Below are 20,341 nucleotides of genomic sequence, written 5' to 3'. Positions count from 1 at the left end.
GAGTTATGTGTTGTTTTATTTTCACTCACATTCACAGTTTATTTCTCTCCTTCCTACTCTCTGACCTAAGACTGGAATGGTTTAGGCTTCTTGTCAGGCAAATACTGAAGCCTTCCTTTGAGTTATGCTAGGGAATTTGGTACAGTGATCTTTGCAACCATTTCTTTTTCTGTGTGTCTTCTAAATCGCTGTTCTTGTCTTTAATCGCTCTGCCTTGTCACAGAGCTACCCATGGGCAAATGGTGCTTGAGGTTGATTGTAGTCAATTTCATTAAAGCATGCCATTGAGCTCCCAACAAGGTGAGCTGGAAGGAAACAACCCCCCGTTTCAGGGTCTTGAAGTCACACAGAACCTATGTTTCCCAGCTCAGAATCCAGTGAAATACCACTAAATGTGTTAACTAAGACGAAATTAAGTTCTGTGCCTTGGAGCACAGCAGAAGCTGGTGTCAGGACTGAGACATCGGCTGGGCTCACCTAAGTCCATGTGGATGTCTATGAGACATCTCCATCTCAGCCAGCACCTCAGGGATCACTGCAGAGGATGCAGTGGTTCCCTAATGACCTATGTTTGCTTGAATTAACTACTTCTTAAACTCCAATTTGCTCTCTGTTAGTCAGGTTACAAGAACCCTGTGGTCAGATGGGGACACCCCAAACTGTTGACACAAAGCTCATCCCTCACATGCTTTCTCTTAACACAGAGCCTTCCCCACCAGATCATCCGTCTCCGACTCTCCTTCCCCCACCAGTAAACATGAACGTTAAATATGTAGTCTTCTCTCCCTTTGCATTATTAATGTGAGACCGTTTATGCCTGCAAGCTATCTTTATTACATCCATGTGGTGCGGATGTGTGTGAGAGGAAGATGAATGGAGTCCTGCTAATGCCTAACAAATGCCTGGTACCATTCAGAGACCTCTGTCTGCTGTTGCAAGGCACTGGCAAAGACGAGCACATACTTATTCCCTCTCAAGACCTCACTGGCTATTTTCCAGCCATGGGAACATTTCTCACCAGAAACACAAGACATTGTTTTTCAAGTTAGAAAGCTGAGAGAAAACACGCAGCTTTCTTGCATTAAGAAAGAACAAGTCTGCCCTCTCTTCTGCCTCTAAGGCTTAAAGGACAGTAAAGATGCTGTGCGAAAAGGAAGGCCAACTCCAGAATGAATGAAGTGCTGTGAGAAACAAACCAAAATAGGTATGCTATGGCTAGAAAGGTTGTTTTAAATTAGGTCCTACAGTCTGCACCCTAGCTTTAAGTTCCAGGTCTCAGCAATAGTTAAAAGCCCTGTGCCCAGTTCTGTTAATGGGTGTTTGCAGCTCAGCAGAACTTCAGTTTCAATCAATTTTTTTGTTTCTTGTGCCTCTGAAGAAGGTAAGCTAAGATTAAAAATGCACCCAGACAGAGCTCTAAACCAGAACTCCTCTATCTCGTACATATGTGCAAATCTACTCCAGCACAGAGCTGGGACTGGTATTTACCAATAACACTTCTGTGCCGAATGGATATCCATGAACATTCATTGATATCATGACTTTAAAACAGATCAAGCGGGGATAAATCTTTAAATTGGTATTTACTGCCATGGAAAACAGATGGCAGAAGACAAAGCTCCCATGTTCTTATCCCAAGCTGCAAGCATGTTAAGAATGCAGCAGGAAACGTCATTTTTCCTATAAATAAATTTCTCTTGAGAAGAGAGAACCCAGAGTTGAAAAAAAAAATCAGTCTATCAGCTCTGCAGGCCAAGTCTGAGGCAGGTTTTCCCACGCTGTTCTGCAGCTCTTGGCGACCTTTGCTTTGAGCAAGAGAATAGGACGCCTTCAAGCAAACCCAGCAAAAGAGTTGGGGCATGTATTGCTACTGCACAAATTATTACTGAGTTATTGATTTTCTATCTCCACTGGACAAAGCATAATTCAGCCTTTGCCTTGTTATTAATCATTTTCCAGTGTGCGTTTAAGAGGAAAGTGGTTGGAAAACCTCTCACAGCCTGGTCTGTAGTGAGGGTTGTGACAGGGTAGAATAAGGCAGACCTCACAGCGTTCGTGGCTGAGTGGTCTTCATTTGTTAAATTCGCTCATGCAAAAGTCTAAGCAGTTCTGCAGTTGCTCTCTCTGACACCACAACGAAGCAAGGGCTCCAAGGGAAGTTGATCTGCCTAGTTCATACTCTCTGCAGACTGGTATGCTGGCATGCAGGCGCTGCAGACCTTTGCTTCCGTGCCATTTTTCAGTACGCCTCTTACTTTGACAGCATCACTACTAATCTGATGGACTGTCAAGGTGAGAGCAGAGTTATTCACATACTGTGGATAACAGAAGAGAAGTAGATAATTGAGTGTGGAGAAGGTGCCCAAGAGAGAAGAGAGACCTTGAAGCAAGGAACTCCTATTGTCTTAGCATTTTTTGGCAAGTTTCTCAACTCTCAAAGTAATGAATTCAGTGTACAAACTTGGACCAGCAGAAAAATAGGAAGCAACATTCAGCAACACAGTTCATTTGCGATGAATTAATCACCAGCCCTATAGATAAGTAATTGTGTGTCAAAATATAAAAACTGAATAAGAGGATAAGCTTAAGCAGCAAAACTGTCACCTGTATAATGCTCTGATATAATCACATGTGACTGCTGAAACATCAATTTTATCTGCTTCATCTGAGCTTTATCTTTTCTGACCTGTTCACAAGTATTTGGGGGGAATTGGTTTAATTTGAACTCTACCTAGACAGACAAATGCTTGGCACACCCTCTCGGGTGTCTGGAAGTTGTAATACTTTCTGACACTCCTAAGAGATGTAACAAATCAAAACAGACTTTTCGTGAAATGGATCAGGAGTTGTGCCAGACTTTGTTCTCCCAAAATCTATTCAGGTTAACAGTGCAAGAGGTGAGAGCACAGCAGAGGTTAATAGATAGTGACTAGTGAACTCTACTGAGTTGGGAACCAGGATACTGCTCAAATGGGCTTCAAATGGTTGGAGATTAATTCAATTATTGGAAGCACTCAAGGTCTGGAGACCTCATGAGCAGAGGATCTTCTTTGAATTTTCCAGTACTTTGTAATCTTGTTTTTAATAGAAAATGAAGAGATTTTTTTTCATTACGTCTTGGCATTTGTTGTCTTTTTGTTGACCAGGCCCTGGGAGAGCAACAGCAGTTAGGGGGACAAGAGCAGGCCAGGCAACAGAGGTCAGAGCCAGAAATGAGATTAAAGTTTTTGAGCTGTGTGGAGAGGTCATACAAATTTGGTTATATGGATTTGGAGCAGGAGAGTTGCTCCAGCAGCTCATGGAACCTTTTAGATATCCAGCTGACAATCCTGCTCAGGGCTTTCTTGGGCAACTAGCACCATGCCTGGATCACATGGCTCACCAACAGCCCAAAGCTCAGGAGATGTAGTGGTTTAGCACCAAACCAGGTTGCCCCAAGGTAGTGTTTCACAGCCCAGAAAGCAGGAATTTATAACTTTGTTGTTTCAGTCTTTTTTGAGAGCATCAGAGAAATGGTGGGCTTTCATTCCACCAACAGATGTATCTGAATGAGTCTTGCACTTCAGTTTTCCTCGTTGACCAAAACATCAAACTCTCCAAATTGCACAGGCAAGGAATACAATTAGGCTGTTTCCCAACAATATCCCACGAAAAACTTTTGAAAAGATAATGGTCTGCAAATGATGTGTTTTAGTCACCCTGACACACTCTACAGTCCATCTGTACTCCGGGAATGTATTAAGAAAGTGTAGGTTGTGAAGGCTTTGAAATAGGTGAACCACTTTCTTAAATAAGTTTGAAAATCATCTCAGCTTCCAACGCTGCCTCTATAAGATCATCAAGACTTGATGGGATGTGACCAATGATGTCTATTTTCTCTCCAAGTTTTACAGTAGGTAAACTCTATGTGAAACAGTAGCTAAGGACCATCCATCCTCTGTAGATCTACATGCAGAATAACTACCATTTTAGACTGTAGTTCAGAACAGAAATTGCTGCAAGAATGAATCCCTCTGACCTCAAAAGTTTCTGCCATAGGGAGTTTTCATTCTGCTAACTCCCAATAGATGACTTATACTATGCATTTTGGAGAAGCTCATCAAAAATATATTTAAGATGGGAGTTTACATTCTTGTTTGCTGGCTTGTATTCCCCATGTCAACTACCTTCAACTTGTAACTTTGTCCGGCCTACTTTTACACATTTATCTCATACAACTATACTAGATTCTACTATCCCTTTAGGTCTTGTTAGAAAAAAAGAGAGAGCAATTTGTGTCTCTTGGTGACAACTCATCCTCATATGTTCAAAACCAAATTAAGATGGGATGAATTGCTGTCTGTGTTGACAGCCGTCTTGCAGCTTCAGAGGGAACAAAGCCATCTCCAGCTAGAGAAGATGAACACCAGCTACTATTTCTGCACTACATACTTACTCCTGGAGACCAGAAGCAGATGAGGCATCTGGGCTGGTCCAGGGGCTCCTTTCCCCAAAACAGAGCTCAGTGCTGTTACTGTTGCCTGAAAGCAGAGCTTGGAGTTCCTTGTACTTGAAAATATCATCCAAGAAAACCTGTCAAGGCTCACATGATGTACAGGATATTGCAAGAGGGAAGCTTGGCCATCCCAGGCCACTCTTTAAAGTGATTCCTTATAATACGCATTATATTACATTTTATAAGGGCTCTATAGACAGTAGTCCTCACCAGAACTTTACAAGACCCAGACAGTGCTGTTGTTCCTGCTTGGCAGCCAGGATGTTCTCAGAGCAAGAGCCAAGGTGAATTGTCAGCACTGTATCTGGGTGTGTTCCAAGCAGGGTCAATCTTCAGGGCTCCTGATAGTTGGAGCTGTACATCCGCTCTCATTCTGCCTCCAAAATCTCTCCACGCAGCCCATGCTGCAAACCACACAAGGGACTGGGAGGAGGCTTTTCAAATTTTCATAATTTCCACACTGAATTGTTGGAAAGCTTCCTTTTTTTTTCTGTCCTGAGCTTTGCTGTCATGCAGCCATCTTAATATCTTCCTGTAAACTTTCAAATGCACCAATAGTGGCAGTTTCCTGCAGATGAAAAAGGATTTACTTCACTTACAGCAAGAGGGAACCTGGCCAAGAAGAGTCATAAAAACAGAGGACGTTGATTTTTAAAAGCACAGTCAATGCAGTTACGTTACTGCATTCCAACACATGTAATCAGCCACTGGAGAGCAGTTAAAATGGCCTTGGGGCCGACCTCCAGCTTCTGGGGTTGCTATCAGGGAATAGATAAGTAGGCTGATGCCAGCTGATAATCTATCCCCTTTTCCTTAAAATCAGTCACAGCAACACTGCCCAGGTCCAGGGCTGAAGCAGCATGTTGAAAGTTTTTCACTCCTGAGCTTTGTTTGTTGTATTAATCCTCAGGGTCTGCTATCCAAACTTGTTTTGAAGTGAAATTGCTGAAAGATTCAGGGCAAGGGTGTAGTCAGTGCGAATGTTTTTCTGCGAGGGCCGAGAGATGCTGTGAGGTCTCTGAGCACTTATTTCAGAGCCAAGCACTGATGTTTTCTCTGGAGCCAGCAACATCCCTTCCCCAAGAGTCACAGAAGTATAGAATCATAGAATGGCTTGGATTGGAAGGGATCTTAAAGATCAAATTCCAGTCCCTGCTGTGGTCTGTTTGCCCCCCAGCAGATCAGGCTGCCCAGGGCCACATTCATTCTGGCCTTGAACACCTCTAGGGATGAGGCATCCACAGCTCCTCTGGGCAGCAGTGCCAGTGCCCTCCATTTAAGGGCTCAGTGTGAAAAGATCCTGTTATAATGAAAGGAAGCAAAGCTTTTCTGAATGTCAACATCTTTTAAAGAAACTCCATAGGGATTCCACAAATCCAGATATGCTGAATCACTTGAAGATGGATCTTCTGCAGCCTCAGATACGTCACCATGCTCTTGCATGCAGTCCCTCTCCCATGAGGTGAGTGAGGCCAGGACAGGCTCCAGGACTGCCCTCAAATTCCCCAGGCACCAGGCTCTAAGAAACCCTTCATTGTTTGTGTTTTGTAACTATTGCCCATCAGAGAGTCAGTGACCATCTCTCACCCCAAAGCACGCAAAGCCAAGAAATGCTCACATAAAAAGGCCCATGTTCTTTTATCCTGGAATGAACTGATCATGTCCAGTCAGATGGGGACAGAGCCCAGAATACCATCGACGTGGGCCTTTCTTTCCCATGACAGCTTCCCCAGTCAGAGCCTAAGTAAACATGAGGTCATCAGCAATTTATAATTGCTGGGATTTATGACTCTCCTGGTCATGGTCTTATACAAGCAATAAGATGTTTTCGTTACTTGTTATTCTGTGCTATCTTAATCACTCCTGACCACTGTATTTTGAAATCAGAATCTGAGAGGTTATTCCCTTCCAAGGTGCCGCTTCTTGTCTGGTTGGACCATGCCCTTTGCCTTGTTGATTTTGGTGGGATTCAGATGTAAATCTTCACATTGCTCTCAAAGCACAAAATAAGAGCCCTACTGATAGAGCTATGATGTATTTGAGACATACCTCCTTTACACTTCAGACCAATGCAGTAGTTTAATAGAGAGGGCTCTTCAGAGGCTGTGGCTCATTGCTAGAATCTCTCATTGAGGGCAGTGGACCACACACTGCCAGTACTTGTCTGTGAGGTAGTCATGCAGAGATGAAGAGCAGCTCGCCATCCTAAACATGGATGGAGTGTTTAGGACAGTAAACATCAAGAGCCACGAGAGCAAATCAAAAGTCCTTCATCCCTGTGGGAGCTTCCTGAAAGAGTAGGCATCGTGCTGTGATTGAATTGCTGAGTTGCACAGGGTGTGCTGTGCCTGACCTACAGGAGAAGGCATGGCATGGCATTTCAGGCAGGCACACAGGGCTGGGTCACATATGGCCTGGTGGGAACTGCCCAGGAGGAACGAGGGTGATTTTGCATGTGGTTCAAAGAGAATTGCATGGATAGCCCTAAGCAGGGAAGTGAGTCTATTTCAACCACATAAAGCTATTCAACTTGGGAAAAACATTAGCTGTGTTTTGATCCCCCTTTCTTTCCAAGCTACTGTGGCTCTTGGGCAGAACTTCCAAGTTCTTCGTTCTCATAAAAGTTCCTATATTTGTTTTCCTCAGACTTGAGACCTCTTTAAAAATATATATATATTAAAAGATCTGCCATATCCCTCAGCTGCAAATGATTTAATCATTCTTGGCTTTGTGTGATCTGAATATTTTCTTGTTCTCTTGCTTTGCAGCTGTGACCTACTTAATTACAAGCAGGAAACAAACCCCAGAATCATTAGACATTCTGCCTGGAATGAAGAAGAGGAAAAAAATAAAAATCTTATGTCGTTAAATACTAGGATGTCCTTCTTAATAACAGGAAGTCAAGATGCAGATAGCAACAGTGAACATTTGAGTACTTTGTGCATCAAGATAAGGATGGCAGCGAGTTTATAGGTTTTATTTTTTATGGCATGGATGTTTTGGGGGCAGGGGAAATGACAGATGCTTCTAACAACGGTCAAAATGGGAATGAATCATAAATTTCTAAAGCGAAGAGCGTAAATCCTCTTTGTTTTAACTTCTGAACAGCTTTAGTATTCTGCCCACGGAGACAACAAAGTGACTGACTTGCTGCTTCGATCCAGCCGCTTTCAATCCATTTTCTGGAAGCTATAGCAAACAAACTAGACAGTGAGTTTGAATTCTATGGTCACAGATTATCAGGTTGGAAGGCAGAACATGAGGGAGTTTTATTAACTGAACTCCTCCTCTTCAGATGGAGTCTGGGATACTATTAATAGGTCCTGGAAATCAGCACCCTATCTGGGTGTGCTGGTGGTTATGTGGGTGTAATGGTGGCTGCAGAAAATATCCAGAGCTAGGGAAATCCAGCACTGCCAGCATTAGGGACTGGCTGTTCAACAGAAGCACTTTAGCCTGCTTGGCCCAGTTATCCATAGTGATAGCAGGTCAAAGATACAAATCTCTCAGAGCATCATGAGACAATAGGAAATGCTGTTTGCACAGGGTTTAAAGCTGAGTAGCAGCAGAAGTGCAAGTTATCATCTTCTGTCAACTGTGCATGCATTATCACTTTAGGTGGCATGGATCCAGTGCTGTCCTACAACGCAAATGGAGATTTTCCATTAGCGGGAGCAACAGGGGTCTGTGTTTTGGGAGCAAACAGGGTAGAGGTCAACTCTCATACTCTACTGAGAAGGTCTGACTGGTCCCAGCTGGGGAAATGTTCTCAGCATGGAGATCTCTTGTAGTATAGTAATCCCCCTATGCTGACTCTCAAGTTTCCCATCTGCAGATTAATTGTTCTGTGGTAACAGAGATAACCAGTGAGCCAGCCCCACGTAGATGCCGTGAATGATTGTGCAGGCATTGTGCTTGGTGATGTTAACAGCTCAGCCCATGGTTTCCTCTGGGAGCTCTGTACTCCACAGCCCCTCCACAGCACACTCCCTGTGCACTTTTAGCACCACCTGTGTATACAGAGTGCTGCTCCCACAGGGAACATATGTGTACGTAGTCATTCTTCACCTCAGGGAACATTTATTCACCCATGGTTTGACAATTGCCGTAGGATTTTTCAACACATAGATTCTGTTATCGATCCAAAATACCTTAAGCATTTCTGTGGAATGTGACCATTTGGCTTCCCAGCAGGCTGAACACATATTTATTTTTTTAATGTAATGCATCTCCCCTGAGATTTCGTAGCACCTGAAAAAATGTCAGTTAAATAATCTGCCGAGGAAATGGAGACTCATAAAGCGATCTGACTTATCTTACGTTATTCAGGAAACTGATGTCTTTTCTGGAATAGGACCAGATCCCTCCTCATTGCTACTCAGAAGGTCAAATTTGACCAGCTTATATTATATCTGTCCTCTCCTAGTGACAATTACATCCTAAGCAGAAAGCATTTCTTTGAAATGATCATTTATGGGGAGCTTCGGAATAAATTAAATATATGTGATTTATCTTAGACAGGAACAGGCTTTCCAACATGCACGCAACATCAAACATATGAAATCTGGTCCATTGATTTTCTAAAATATGTTCCCTTTGCCCTCCTCCTTTTTAATGAAACGCTCAGCTCTTGTCTGTGAACAGGAAGAACTTTGTATTAGTCAGTGAATGCAGTGAGTGTTACCACTGGGTCTGAATCAGACAGACCACTTAAATATATCTGCAGGAGAAGTTGTAAGAAAATGTTCTAATGAAACAGGACATTTGTGCTGTATGTACACAGACAGCAAGACTGCCCTTCATTAAATTATCCATCTTGCCACAGGGCAAGATAGTAGACTGTTTTTTTTATGAGCCACCAAATTTATCCTCTCCCCCAGGCAAATAGCACCTGCAATGTGCAGCAATGTGTCCTCCAAACTACAGCCAAGGCCATGGACTTTTGACAGCTTGTCAAGTATTTGCTACTAAGGAGTGGGAAGCATATGCTAGATGTACAATTAGAAGTGATGTGAATTAGAAATGATGTAAGAAAGAAAGGGACAGACACTTTAGCGGGGTCTGTTGTGATAGGACAAGGAGAAATGGTTCCAAAGTAAAACCCAAAGATGTGATGGATGCCCCATTCCTGGAGACACTTAAGGTCAGGCTGGACAGGGCTCTGAGCACCAGCTGGAGCTGTAAGTGTCCCTGTTCACTTCAGGGGAGTTGGACTAGATGGCCTTCCAGTTCCATGATTCTATGATTCTGCATAGGTTCAGGGGATCCTATATGTATATATATACACACTTGTTCTAATCTCTAAAGGGATAAAGAAAAGTTAGAAACAAGAAAAATGTCACTGAACAGGTACATGACTCCAGTGAACACACAGGTGTGTCCCATCTTTAGTCTGAAATTCAGTGCCTGCCCCTTGGGCACAAATAGGTTTATCTGAGGTTCAATTCTTTCATCCCTGAACCTTGCCAAAGGCTATTTTAGGCACTGGTGAATAATATGGAAGGAAAGCAGCTCAGCTCCTGGATGAGCTTTTCATTGCCCCCTGTTCATATGTGCCTCCCAAGCAGGCTAGGGTTTTCCTTTTTTCTTTTTCCTTTCTACCAGCCAAGAATAACTCTCCTGAGCATTTTGGCAAACAAGATCAGTGAGCAGCATGGTGAAAAACCTTATAGTGACGGGCATGTGTGAATGCATGCTGCTTTGATTGGACACCCCAGTCACAGGACGTTACCATCCCCAGTGGGATTAGAGTTAATCATAAGCTTTGGGTTTCCAAAGTGAATAATCGTATTTAAGATCTCGCCATTCACTTTCCATGGCTGTTCTGCACTATTTACTTAATACATTGCTCTGACCTACATCCCCTCCCGCAGACTCATTCACTGCAGTACTCGCAGAGAAAAAGGATTAATAGCAAATCTCTGCACAATCTCTCTCACGTTTCTGCTTAGTAGAAGTGAAATCACTTCAGCAGTTTGAGCATTAGGGACAAGTATGGACCCGGCTTCATAGGACTCACTTACTTTTAAACCTTGTTAAATCATGAACACAGCTTACTTTAGGAAATGAAATGTGTATTATTTGAGGATATGACATACTCTCCTGTGTCAGTCAATAAAAATCCCTCTAAAATGAGGACACGTACAGTCTAACCCACGAGGAGCTGCTGTTTACAGAACCATCATACTTAGCACTGCCAGAGCACTTCACATTTTCGGAGAGCTTTAGAGATATTATGATCAAGGTGGATGACTGGAATAGTAAATTTTCACTCGATTATCACTGTAAAGCAGCAGTTTGTTTCATTATGGAACATTCTGGGCCAGATGGACTCGTGAGAACATCTGAGGAAATTGGCCAGGGTTTCCAGCTAGTGATGTTCTTCTGAAAATATAAGTGGCAGAACAGCCTTCAGCGTCTGGCATTTTCTCTGCAGGAGAGATTTAGGGCTGCCATTGACAAGGGGCTGCGGGGTGGAAGCTCTTTATGTTTGTGTTCAGGGCAGGATGTGATGGGTGAAGGTGAGAAGGTGCAGTGCAGATGTGGCTCACTTTTCCATCAGGCAGGATATCTTTGGGTAAATACTCCCACAAGTCACTTACTGATCTGCAGCTCAAGAGAAGAGCACTATGACAGTGATGGGACCTGGGGGAACGGCATGGAGCTGTGTCAGGGCAGGGTTGTGCTGGGTGTCAGGAAAAGGTTCTGCACTAGAGGGTGGTGGGCATAGAACAGGCTGCCCAAGGCAGTGGGCACAGCCCTGAGCTGCTGGAGTTTGAGAAGCGTTTGGACAATGCTCTCAGACATAGGGTTTGAATGTTGGGTGGTCTTGTATGGAGCCAGGAGTTGGACTCAGTGATCTTCATGGGTCCCTTCCAACTTGAGGTTTTCTGTGATTTTGTACAATTCTGCAAATGTTCAAGCACAATCACTGTCCAGTTCTCATGTCCGATTCAGACAGAGGTCTTACGGTAACCCAGAATGATTACAGGGTCAGCCAAGTTACTTTTCATTGCTCTAATGGGCACTGGCACTTGATCAAAACTGTGAACAGGTCCCATCCGGACATCCACACTTGATTCTCGTTCCCTCTTTAAATTTAGGTAAGTTTCCTTTGCCTGGAATATATATATTGCCTATTAGAGTCCTCAAAGCCTGAAGTTCTGTGCTTTCAACTAAAAAGCCATGCCAAGATCCCTATAAACCCATTCTTCTAATATTTACCTATACAAACAGATGATAAGACCTGGCAACCACAAGCTGTTAAGGCACAAGGAGAAAAATGCAACCAGTTAAACATCTCAGAAAACCATTTCCAGCACAAGAAAGCATGAAGCTGGAACATGAAAGGGAACTTTACACATGAAGATCTAACAACATGAATCCTCTTAGCATTATAGAGAAATGAAGATCAAAAAGGATAATGGATTTGAAATAAGACTTAAAAGACCACATTGGCCTGGAGCTGCAGGGACCGTAGGGGCCATATGTTAAGCAGAAACAGGATGTTTCTGGTGTGTCTACAGCAAGCTCAAAGGAAAATGCCCTCCTTCCAGCATGTCTGTCTGTCAACACCCCCAAGTACATCCACACCCATTGGAAAGCTGTGGGTAGGGAGCACACTGGGGAGTAATGCTGAGCTCCTTCTTCCAAGGCCAGAATATGAAATCTGCTTAAAGGGAAAAAATGGATGTGTCTCTTGAGCTCTGGATGCAGGCAGTGTCTACCTACATCAATAGCAGGGTGGCTTTCAAGGAACCACTGTGAGAAGGAGCACACTGCTGGGGCTGGGTTGGGAAGCCCACCCTCAGCCTTCAGTGACATCCCCACGTTGCAACACAGCAGCCCAGGATGGTTCAACTCATTGATTTATTTTAATCTTCCTTTTCATGGAAAGTAAGGAGCTATTTTTACACCCCAGTAACAGCCTTTGGACTGTCAGTAAAACGTGGGAGGTTTCGTAGTAGCTGTTTTGCCTGACGTTTTCTCAGAGATAGCGGGAAATAGTGCATAATTAGAGGGGCTGTGTTGGAAAGGCCTGCAAATACTTACAGATCTATGGAGAAAGTAAGTATCTATACTCCACACAGAGTACAAATAGCTTTTTTTGCTGCCTTATTTTGCTGAATTCACATTAAGACTGTTTGCAACCAGGACTAATTTCATAGATTCATAGAATCATAGAACAGCTTAGGTTGGAAGGTCTAATATCCCAGGACTAATTTCTCCCTTAGCTTCTGGCAGGCCTGGAGCTGCTGGGGTCTGCAGGGGACAGATCTGTGCCTGAGGAACATCCCTGGCTGCAATTCCCCCAGAGCTCAGCTGGATTATCCACATTCAGGCAGCTTTTGCCCCCTCAAAAACAGTGTGTTTCTAATTAACAGGAAAACCTTGCAGGAAACCAAACAATCTGCTCTAATCACGAAGGTAAATCTACACATTCAGATGCCCACTATAGACTTAAGTGACTGCAAAGGATTCTGCTCCAGCTTATCAGTTAAATAAATATGTGGCGAAAGTGTTTTCTGAAAGTCTGATTATGTCATCAGCAGAGTGAAAAGGCTTCTTCAGAGCTGCCCTCATCTGTTGAGTAATTACCGAGTTGGGACAGGGGCCAAAAGGCTCCTTTTGAACACACAGAAAGACTAGATGCACATGTAGAGCAGCTAAATATAAACCTGTGGCATATCCTCCATTTCCCCTGCTCTCCCCCTTTCAGAATACCAAGGAGGTTACATCACATCCCAGAGCAAGTCGTTGTGATGGTTTCTTCCCCCCTGTATTCCTTTATCAGACACATTTCTTTCTTGTGCTCCCTGGCAGAGATCTTAGCCGCCAGGCTATAGCCTAGAGCAAATATTGTATAGTCAAGCTGTATTAAACAAATATCTCTCTTCCAAATGAGGCTGTATAGTTCCTGGTCCCTTATGGAGGCAGTGTGTTATTTAGTTTACAGGAAGGCAAAGAAATCATGACGAGATGATGATGATGATGGGGCTGTTTGGAATGAAAGAGAGAAGGCTCTGGGGAGACGTAAGAGCAGCCTCTCAGTATCTAAAGGTGGGCTATAAGAAAGAAAGAAAGACTCTTCAGCGGGTTCTTTTATGATAGGATAAGGGGAAATGATTTCAAACTAGAAGCGGGGAGACTTGGACTGCATATACTAAAAAAAGTTATTGTAAGGACAGTGAAGAGCTGGAACAGGTTGCTCAGAAAGGTGGTGGATGCTTCATCCCCCAAGACACACAAGGTCAGGCTGGTCAGAGTTCTGAGCAACCCGATGTAACTGTAGGTGTCCCTGTTCATTGTGAGGGAGTTGGACCAGATGACCTTTGTGAGTCCCTTCCAACTCAAACCATTGCATGAACCTGGAGGAGAGGGAAAGCAAAGGCTGAGCACCAAGAAAACAGATACATGGGATCAGAGAAAATATCACTTTGCAAAATAAATAGTGTCTAGCAAGGCTGAAAGAAATAATATTATTATTTTTATGATGCCACCCTAAAAATACTGTCCTGAAAAAGCAATCGGGCTAAGAATATGAATTTTGCAGCTGTGTTTTCCTGGCCCTTCACTTCCCTGTCAATGAGCTGATGAGCATCCTCATTCTGTGGTTGTCATGCACCCCTTGCTTTGTGTCCTCCAGTTCCCAAAGATCAAACCATATTTGGGAGAAAGTTGGGACCCACCTACAGCAAAGCAAACAGCAATGAATACCCTTGTTCCTTACCCACCCATGGAGCTGAATCAGAGAAACCAAAGTGGCTTTTGCTAAAGGGTGACTCCTCAGCTCTGCTACATGAGAAATCACCATCAGATGTTTTTAGGGGCACATTGTTTGCATGCCCCCTGTGATTTCAACACAAGGTGGGGATTTCCTACACTTCTAAACACTGTTTCCATGTAGGCTCTCCCCAGTTGACTCCCATCTGCTCGCTGCAAATCCTGCTGCATTTTCCTGCACATTCCTATGAAGGGAGAGTGAAATAATGAGTGAAAAATAAACATGCAGCTGTCACTGAGGTTGTTGGTTTGTATTGTGGCTTTGGTAAAAATACTTCTGCCTTAGTTTCTCCACCTGGTCATTAAACCCATAGGCAGGAGGAGCAGAAGGAGCATGGGAGAAGGAGAATTTAGCTGGGAAAAGTGTTGCGATTTAATCACACGTATTTTGTGATGATTTAATTGCACTGTAAAACCTGTGTGTTGATAAACTATTTTCAGCCTCACTTGATCAGTTCACCACTTCTTAAGTGTCAGCAGGACTGAAGTGTTCAGCCAAACAAGCTGCTCTAGGCTCCTTTGTGGGAGCAAGCATGGAGCTGGTCTCATCTTCTATGTTAGGTAGGGATGGCGGATGTGTCTCTTCACATCCATAGACTTTGTTGTCCAGCTCAGACAGAGAGAACTGAAAGACATTCTGCCATTCTTGTACATAATGAGACCCATCCTTACTAATGCAAAGTCAACAAGGGTTAACAATATTCCCATACAAGCTGATTTTAAATGGATATTGTTTAATCCATGCAACTTTCCAAGATATTGTCTATTGGATAAACTGGGTGCTTTGCAGAGGATTGCCTAAGTCTCATATATAGGACTCATACAAATGAGTTAAAAATGCTCCAAAAGAGACAGTTGGGTGGGAAAAAAAAAAGACCAGAATGTATCCATGGTTAGTCAATGTGCAAAAGAAAAGGATGAAATGTTGCATGTGGCAAAACGTTCTTCTCAGCTGTTGTTTGGGAGTGGTTGAAAGAGTTAAGCCCAATGCTGGAATGTCTTGGGAATGTTGGCAGAGGGAGAGCAAGCATTTTTCCTCCCTCTGGATGGAGTCCCAGGACTGAGCTTTCAAAGTGATGACTTTGGATTCGAGTTTGCTTCTTGGTTCTGCAGCAGAAAGCTGGGAAGTGATGCCGTGGAACCAAGAAGCCCTCAGCAAGGGAAATGCAACTGCCTTCCAAAGTCAGGAGAGGTGTTTTTATCTCCTCCCTGCTCGTCCCTCGGTGCAGCAAAATTCGCCTCGAGAAGATACACACAGAGAGAAACCGCATCCTGAAGGGTGTGCACGAAGAGAGAAAGGCACATCCCTAAACAATTTATTTTGACTGCTGGCTTTTGTTGGATTTGGTTTGGTGGTTGTTTTGGAGCATTTTTTAGTGTTGGTCTTTTTTCTTTTTTTCTTTTTTTTTTCCCCTTTCTTTTCTTCTTTTTCTTTGGTGGAAATTGCAGTGACTCTTTAACCTTGCAGTTCATAAGGTGCCTGGGGATTGCCTCCAAACAGGGAGCTGGGCATTTACTGCAGGGAGCTGGCATGGCTGCAGTGCTCTTTGGCTTTGAGGATCTGCTATACAGCTGGGACAGCCTGGTGTGGAGCTTGACATCCCGGGCTCTGAGGACTTGCCGCTTCGGGAATCTGAGGGTCCTGCAGCTCATGCTGAAGCCATGGTGCATTTCCAGAGCCGTTTATCAGGTAGGGTTTTAATACACCAGGCCAGACCTTCAGACCTTAGTGCTGCAGAGGGGAACCTCCTGGGGAGCTGCACAGGGTCTCATCTTGCTCCCAGCACTGCAGGTAGTGGGGCAGAGGAGACACATGTGGGTAAGACGCAAGAGGGGAAATGTAGGATTGGAGAATGATGGTGGGGTTTCCTGAAGTGGAGAAGAAACTGTGAATTAAGGCTCACTCTGCTTATCTCCCATACTTGTGAAGCTTTACGCTTCTACATACGACCATCCTTAGCTGTGCTGTGTTCTCAAGCTGCCTCTGTGATGGCAAGGAAGTAATTTATAACCTGTTTGAAGGAAAGCACACCTAGAGACATGTAATCTGCTGGTGGAAAATGGGCAATCGCGACAGTTCTAAATGCAGAGGCACTGGTTATCCCTATGTGACTTATGCAGTGCCTTCAGTCAGCAAAGTCTGAGGCGTTTCATTGCCTAACCCTTTTGTTTTACCCAGTAAATGTGTTACGTGGCACAGGCTGCCTTCTCCACTGCTGCTCTGAATGATGGACATGGAGGTCTGGGGTTTATTCAGCTGGCTTCTCTGTAGAACCAAGCAGCTATAATAAGCTGTGCTTGTTTCTGTGACTGGCTAAACTGGGTTAAATCCTTTGAATAATCATCACAGAGAAGGTGTTAGAACTGGATGCCTAGATGAACAGCAGCTCTTATTTCAGTCCCTAGGTGAGCCCAGGTTGAAATTTTGCTTTAAGCCAACCAGTGTTCAGCTCATCTGCTTTTCTAATCAGCCTCAGACAACTGGGGCTAGACGTGTATTCTGCTGCAGGGACAAACCCATTACAATATTTATCAGCTTCACTGGTTTGGCTAATGTGGGATGTTGGATTGACTGATCAGTGTTTGCGTTTGGAAAAGGCATTTTCTGCTACTCCCATTTGCTTGGTGTTTTGCTTTTCCTGTGCTCTGGAAGTCTCCATGTGTAAAGCCAAGTTACACAGAAAAGGATAGATTAAAAGCCTGGAGAAACTGTGTGTGTTGCATAGAGGGAGACCAGGGGATGGCTCAGAGCAATTTCAGCAAACTTTGAACCAGCTTCAAAACACACTTTGGTTACTGCAGACTTCAAGAATAGATTTTATCGCCATCTTTGGAGTTCAGCAGGCGTGGACAGTGTGTTTATTTTAGGTATTAATTTGTCCTGGAAGATGTCTGCTCCCAGCAGCATTAACTCTTTACCTAGAACTACCTTCTGTGCCAGTGGTCATCCTGTTGGCCCTGGGCACAACTTGCAACTGAAAACACAGGATGTATCAAATGATGGCTTCACGAGAACTGGCACAGGCACGGAAATGGGGAAGGAAGAGAGCTCAGTGTTGAATCCCCTTTTACTTCTATCTGTGTAAAATCTTGCTCAAAAACTAAGGAGTAGCCACATGATGCATCCAAATTCAGGCTATGATCCACCCTGAACACAGGTATTTGGAGATGCTGCTGCCCATAGAAGTGTGTTAACTCACCTGGGATCAGGGCTGTTACCTGATGGGGTCAACAAATAACCAGGAGTAATGTCCTCAAGGGAGGACAAATTTCTTCTCCAAAAGAGCAGTCAACTATTGGAACAGGCTGCCCAGGGAGGTGGTGGGGTCACTGTCCCTGGAGGTGTTCAAGGAAAGAGTACATGTGGCACTGAGGGCCATGGTTAGTGGGCATGGTGGGGGTAGGTTGATTGTTGGACTAGATGATTCTAGTGATCTTTCCAATCTCAATGAGTCTATGATTCTATGATTCTATGATTCTGAGCGCACTCTTTCCATTACAAAGTGAACATGCCTTCCACTGTCCCCCATGGCATTATGTCACATTCATGGCATGTTAGCCCCCTTCCCCAGAGCCACCAGGCTTCACCTCACGCATATAAGAGCATCAGTGCAGGCTGACACTCATAAGGCATGGTGAGACAAAAACCTGCTTGAATAGCTGCTCATCTCCCATTGCAGTGAACGTCTGCAAAAGCTTGTTAAAACCATGTCACCCCATTTGTCAGTGCCAGTGAACTTCCATCTCCTTGGAGAGGACCAGAAATGGTGGGTCTGGCAGCAGGAGAGTCACTGCTGGGTAAAGGTTTGCTTGGGAACAGCGTCTCACAGCTCATCTCCACAGAAAGCAAGAAGTAATAATAGTATTAGTAGCAGCCAGGATGAGCTGATAGCAAATGTTTGTAAGTTAATCCTAACATATCCTCCAGTAGCCAGCATCCTCCAGTTTAAATGCTGACAGTATTTTAGTTGAATACTGACTGGACGCAGCCTGACAGTTTAATAACTTCCTACCCAGAGACAGAGAGTTCTTACTCTGTTTATTGTTTAGATGAGCAAATAATCTCTTGACTGCGCTATTCCTGTCGCTGTGATATTTTAATCCCTGCTGCTACAGCATCTTGAGAGCAGAACATAGATCTGCTGTAGGACCTCTTCCAGAACTAAAATGTCCCTAAAAGAAACATTAATGTTGTAAAATTAAGAAAAGTAATCACATATGCAAAAAAAGAGAGAGAGAGAGAGAAAGTATATCACTATTTTTTATGCTTTTTAATCACCTAACAGTGTGTCTCTGCTTCCAGAGTCACTTACTTCAAATAGCTTTTTGGGTTGGAAAGGATCTTAAGGTTGGCGGCAGGCAAAAGGGAAAAGTGTGTGACTTCATATGGATCTGAGCATTGGGACTGGTGTGGATCTGCAGTGCAGGGGGGTGAGCAGGACATGGAGCAGCATCTGGTCCTGATGGCTTCCTCGGTGCTTTTCTTTACTGATAGAGATCTGCAGATATCTGTGTCAGAGACCATACATACATAGCTTGTATCTCCTGCACCTTCATGAGACCTAGATTTACTGCATGGGTTCTGTAGAATAACTCTGTGCAGATCTTCACAAAAAAGGTGGGATTTCCCACCCCAAATGATGTTAGAAAGCTCAGGTGCTCAAGTTCACCCTAACAAATTGTCCATCATTCCCAAAGAGAGAAAACTCAAAGATCTCACAGTCACTGCCCATCCCATGCTTAGATGCTCATACCATGCTTTGAGCAATATCCACATTTCCATGCCTCGGACTGACCCATTCAGACCATGATGAAGATCTTGTATGTGCAGCAGTCATAGCTGGTTTAGAAACATTAGAAATGGGAAACTTTAAAACTTTTGCTTTCCCCTCAATCTCTTTGCAAATATTTGAAGATCTTGGAGGGTTTCATGGCAGCACAGGGAAATGGCTGCAGGATGCATACTGGTATGTGCACTGCACTGAAGAGCACTGCGGTTATCCTTTGCGCTGCCAAACAGGATCATGACTCCTGGGGCTTCTGCAGAGTTGAGGAAATTTTGGTATTCTTTCTATTGACTGTGTCCCCAACCACACAAACCATGAATATCCATGGGGTTGCTAATCCTTATCTACGAATTACATGAAAACAAAGTCAATTACCGTATGGAGAGCATGGCCCAGATGCAGCAGACAAAAGGTTTTTGAGGGCAAAAAAAAGACAGGGAAAAAAAAAAAAAAGAAAAGAAAAAGAAAGAAGCTCCAGACTTCTGCATAATCACTGTAACTTCCTTTGCTCCTGACAGGTGAGACTTTGTTTTCCCGGCCCTTGGGAAATCAGTGGAGATGCATTAGCAGAGGTAGATGGAATAGTAATTCTGGGGTGATGTTGGGCATGCTGATCAGGACTCCATCCTCTCCACCTGAGATTTCAGCCTTAAAATCCAAACTGACATGGCAATCAGGAGTCTGGAGAAACTCAGGCCATGAACAGTAGTTACAAGAAAGATGGAAATGATCAAAAATTCTTCCTTCATTCTTAGTCTCCAGACTGGATTTGACTTTCAGAGATGCTGAGTAAATCCATTTCTCATTGTCTTTAAGTGATGCTGTGGTACTCAAGACACCTAAGAACTAGAAGCCCCAAGGCAAAGCACCATCGGCTGTATCAGACTGCATTTCTCTTCCCTGCAAGTAAATCCTTCTGCAAGTCTCTTGCAATCCCAGGGATGCATTTGGCTACTCTGTGTGAGCAAATACCTTGCGTCTTGAAAGTCCACTCTGTTTCCTTTGGGCTAATATTCACCATACGTCAGTTGCAATGAATGCTTGCTGTACTTTAATTTTGTTTTGTGATCTGCCACGTGGCTTTCAGACTGCGTGATTGTAATCCATTTAAGAAAGGAGATTAGCAAAGAATAAACTTCCAGTCAAAGCTTTCAGACTGTCAGTTGTGCGAGAAATCTCTGAGCTGCTGGATGTATTTTTACCAGTGCCCAGAAGACGTCTGACTGCTCTGACCTACTAAAAATTGCCCTGTGAACTCACACAGTGGAAATTCTGC

General features: G+C 43.8%; 1 protein-coding gene across 8 annotated transcripts in view; it reads left to right on the top strand.

The window, feature by feature from the left end:
* The window catches only part of FRMD4A (FERM domain containing 4A), a 326,160-nt gene that overhangs the window by 153,185 nt on the left and 152,634 nt on the right, over positions 1–20,341 (top strand). Inside the window, exon 1 of one of the 8 annotated variants that reach the window (XM_015872566.3) lies at positions 15,330–15,968. The exons of 6 other annotated variants lie outside the window; for them this stretch is intronic. In XM_015872566.3, coding sequence (XP_015728052.1) covers positions 15,810–15,968 — 159 coding nt within the window. In that variant the 5' untranslated portion in view covers positions 15,330–15,809. Of the gene's footprint in view, positions 1–15,329; positions 15,969–20,341 lie in introns of those variants that run through there. One more of the 8 variants, XM_015872657.3, reaches the window with a different exon arrangement.

The sequence above is a fragment of the Coturnix japonica genome, chromosome 1, assembly GCF_054131305.1.
Source record: "Coturnix japonica strain WE chromosome 1, WE-NBRP24, whole genome shotgun sequence".
In the NCBI taxonomy this organism is placed as follows: Eukaryota; Metazoa; Chordata; class Aves; order Galliformes; family Phasianidae; genus Coturnix; species Coturnix japonica.
This window is presented reverse-complemented; position numbering and strand designations above follow the sequence as displayed.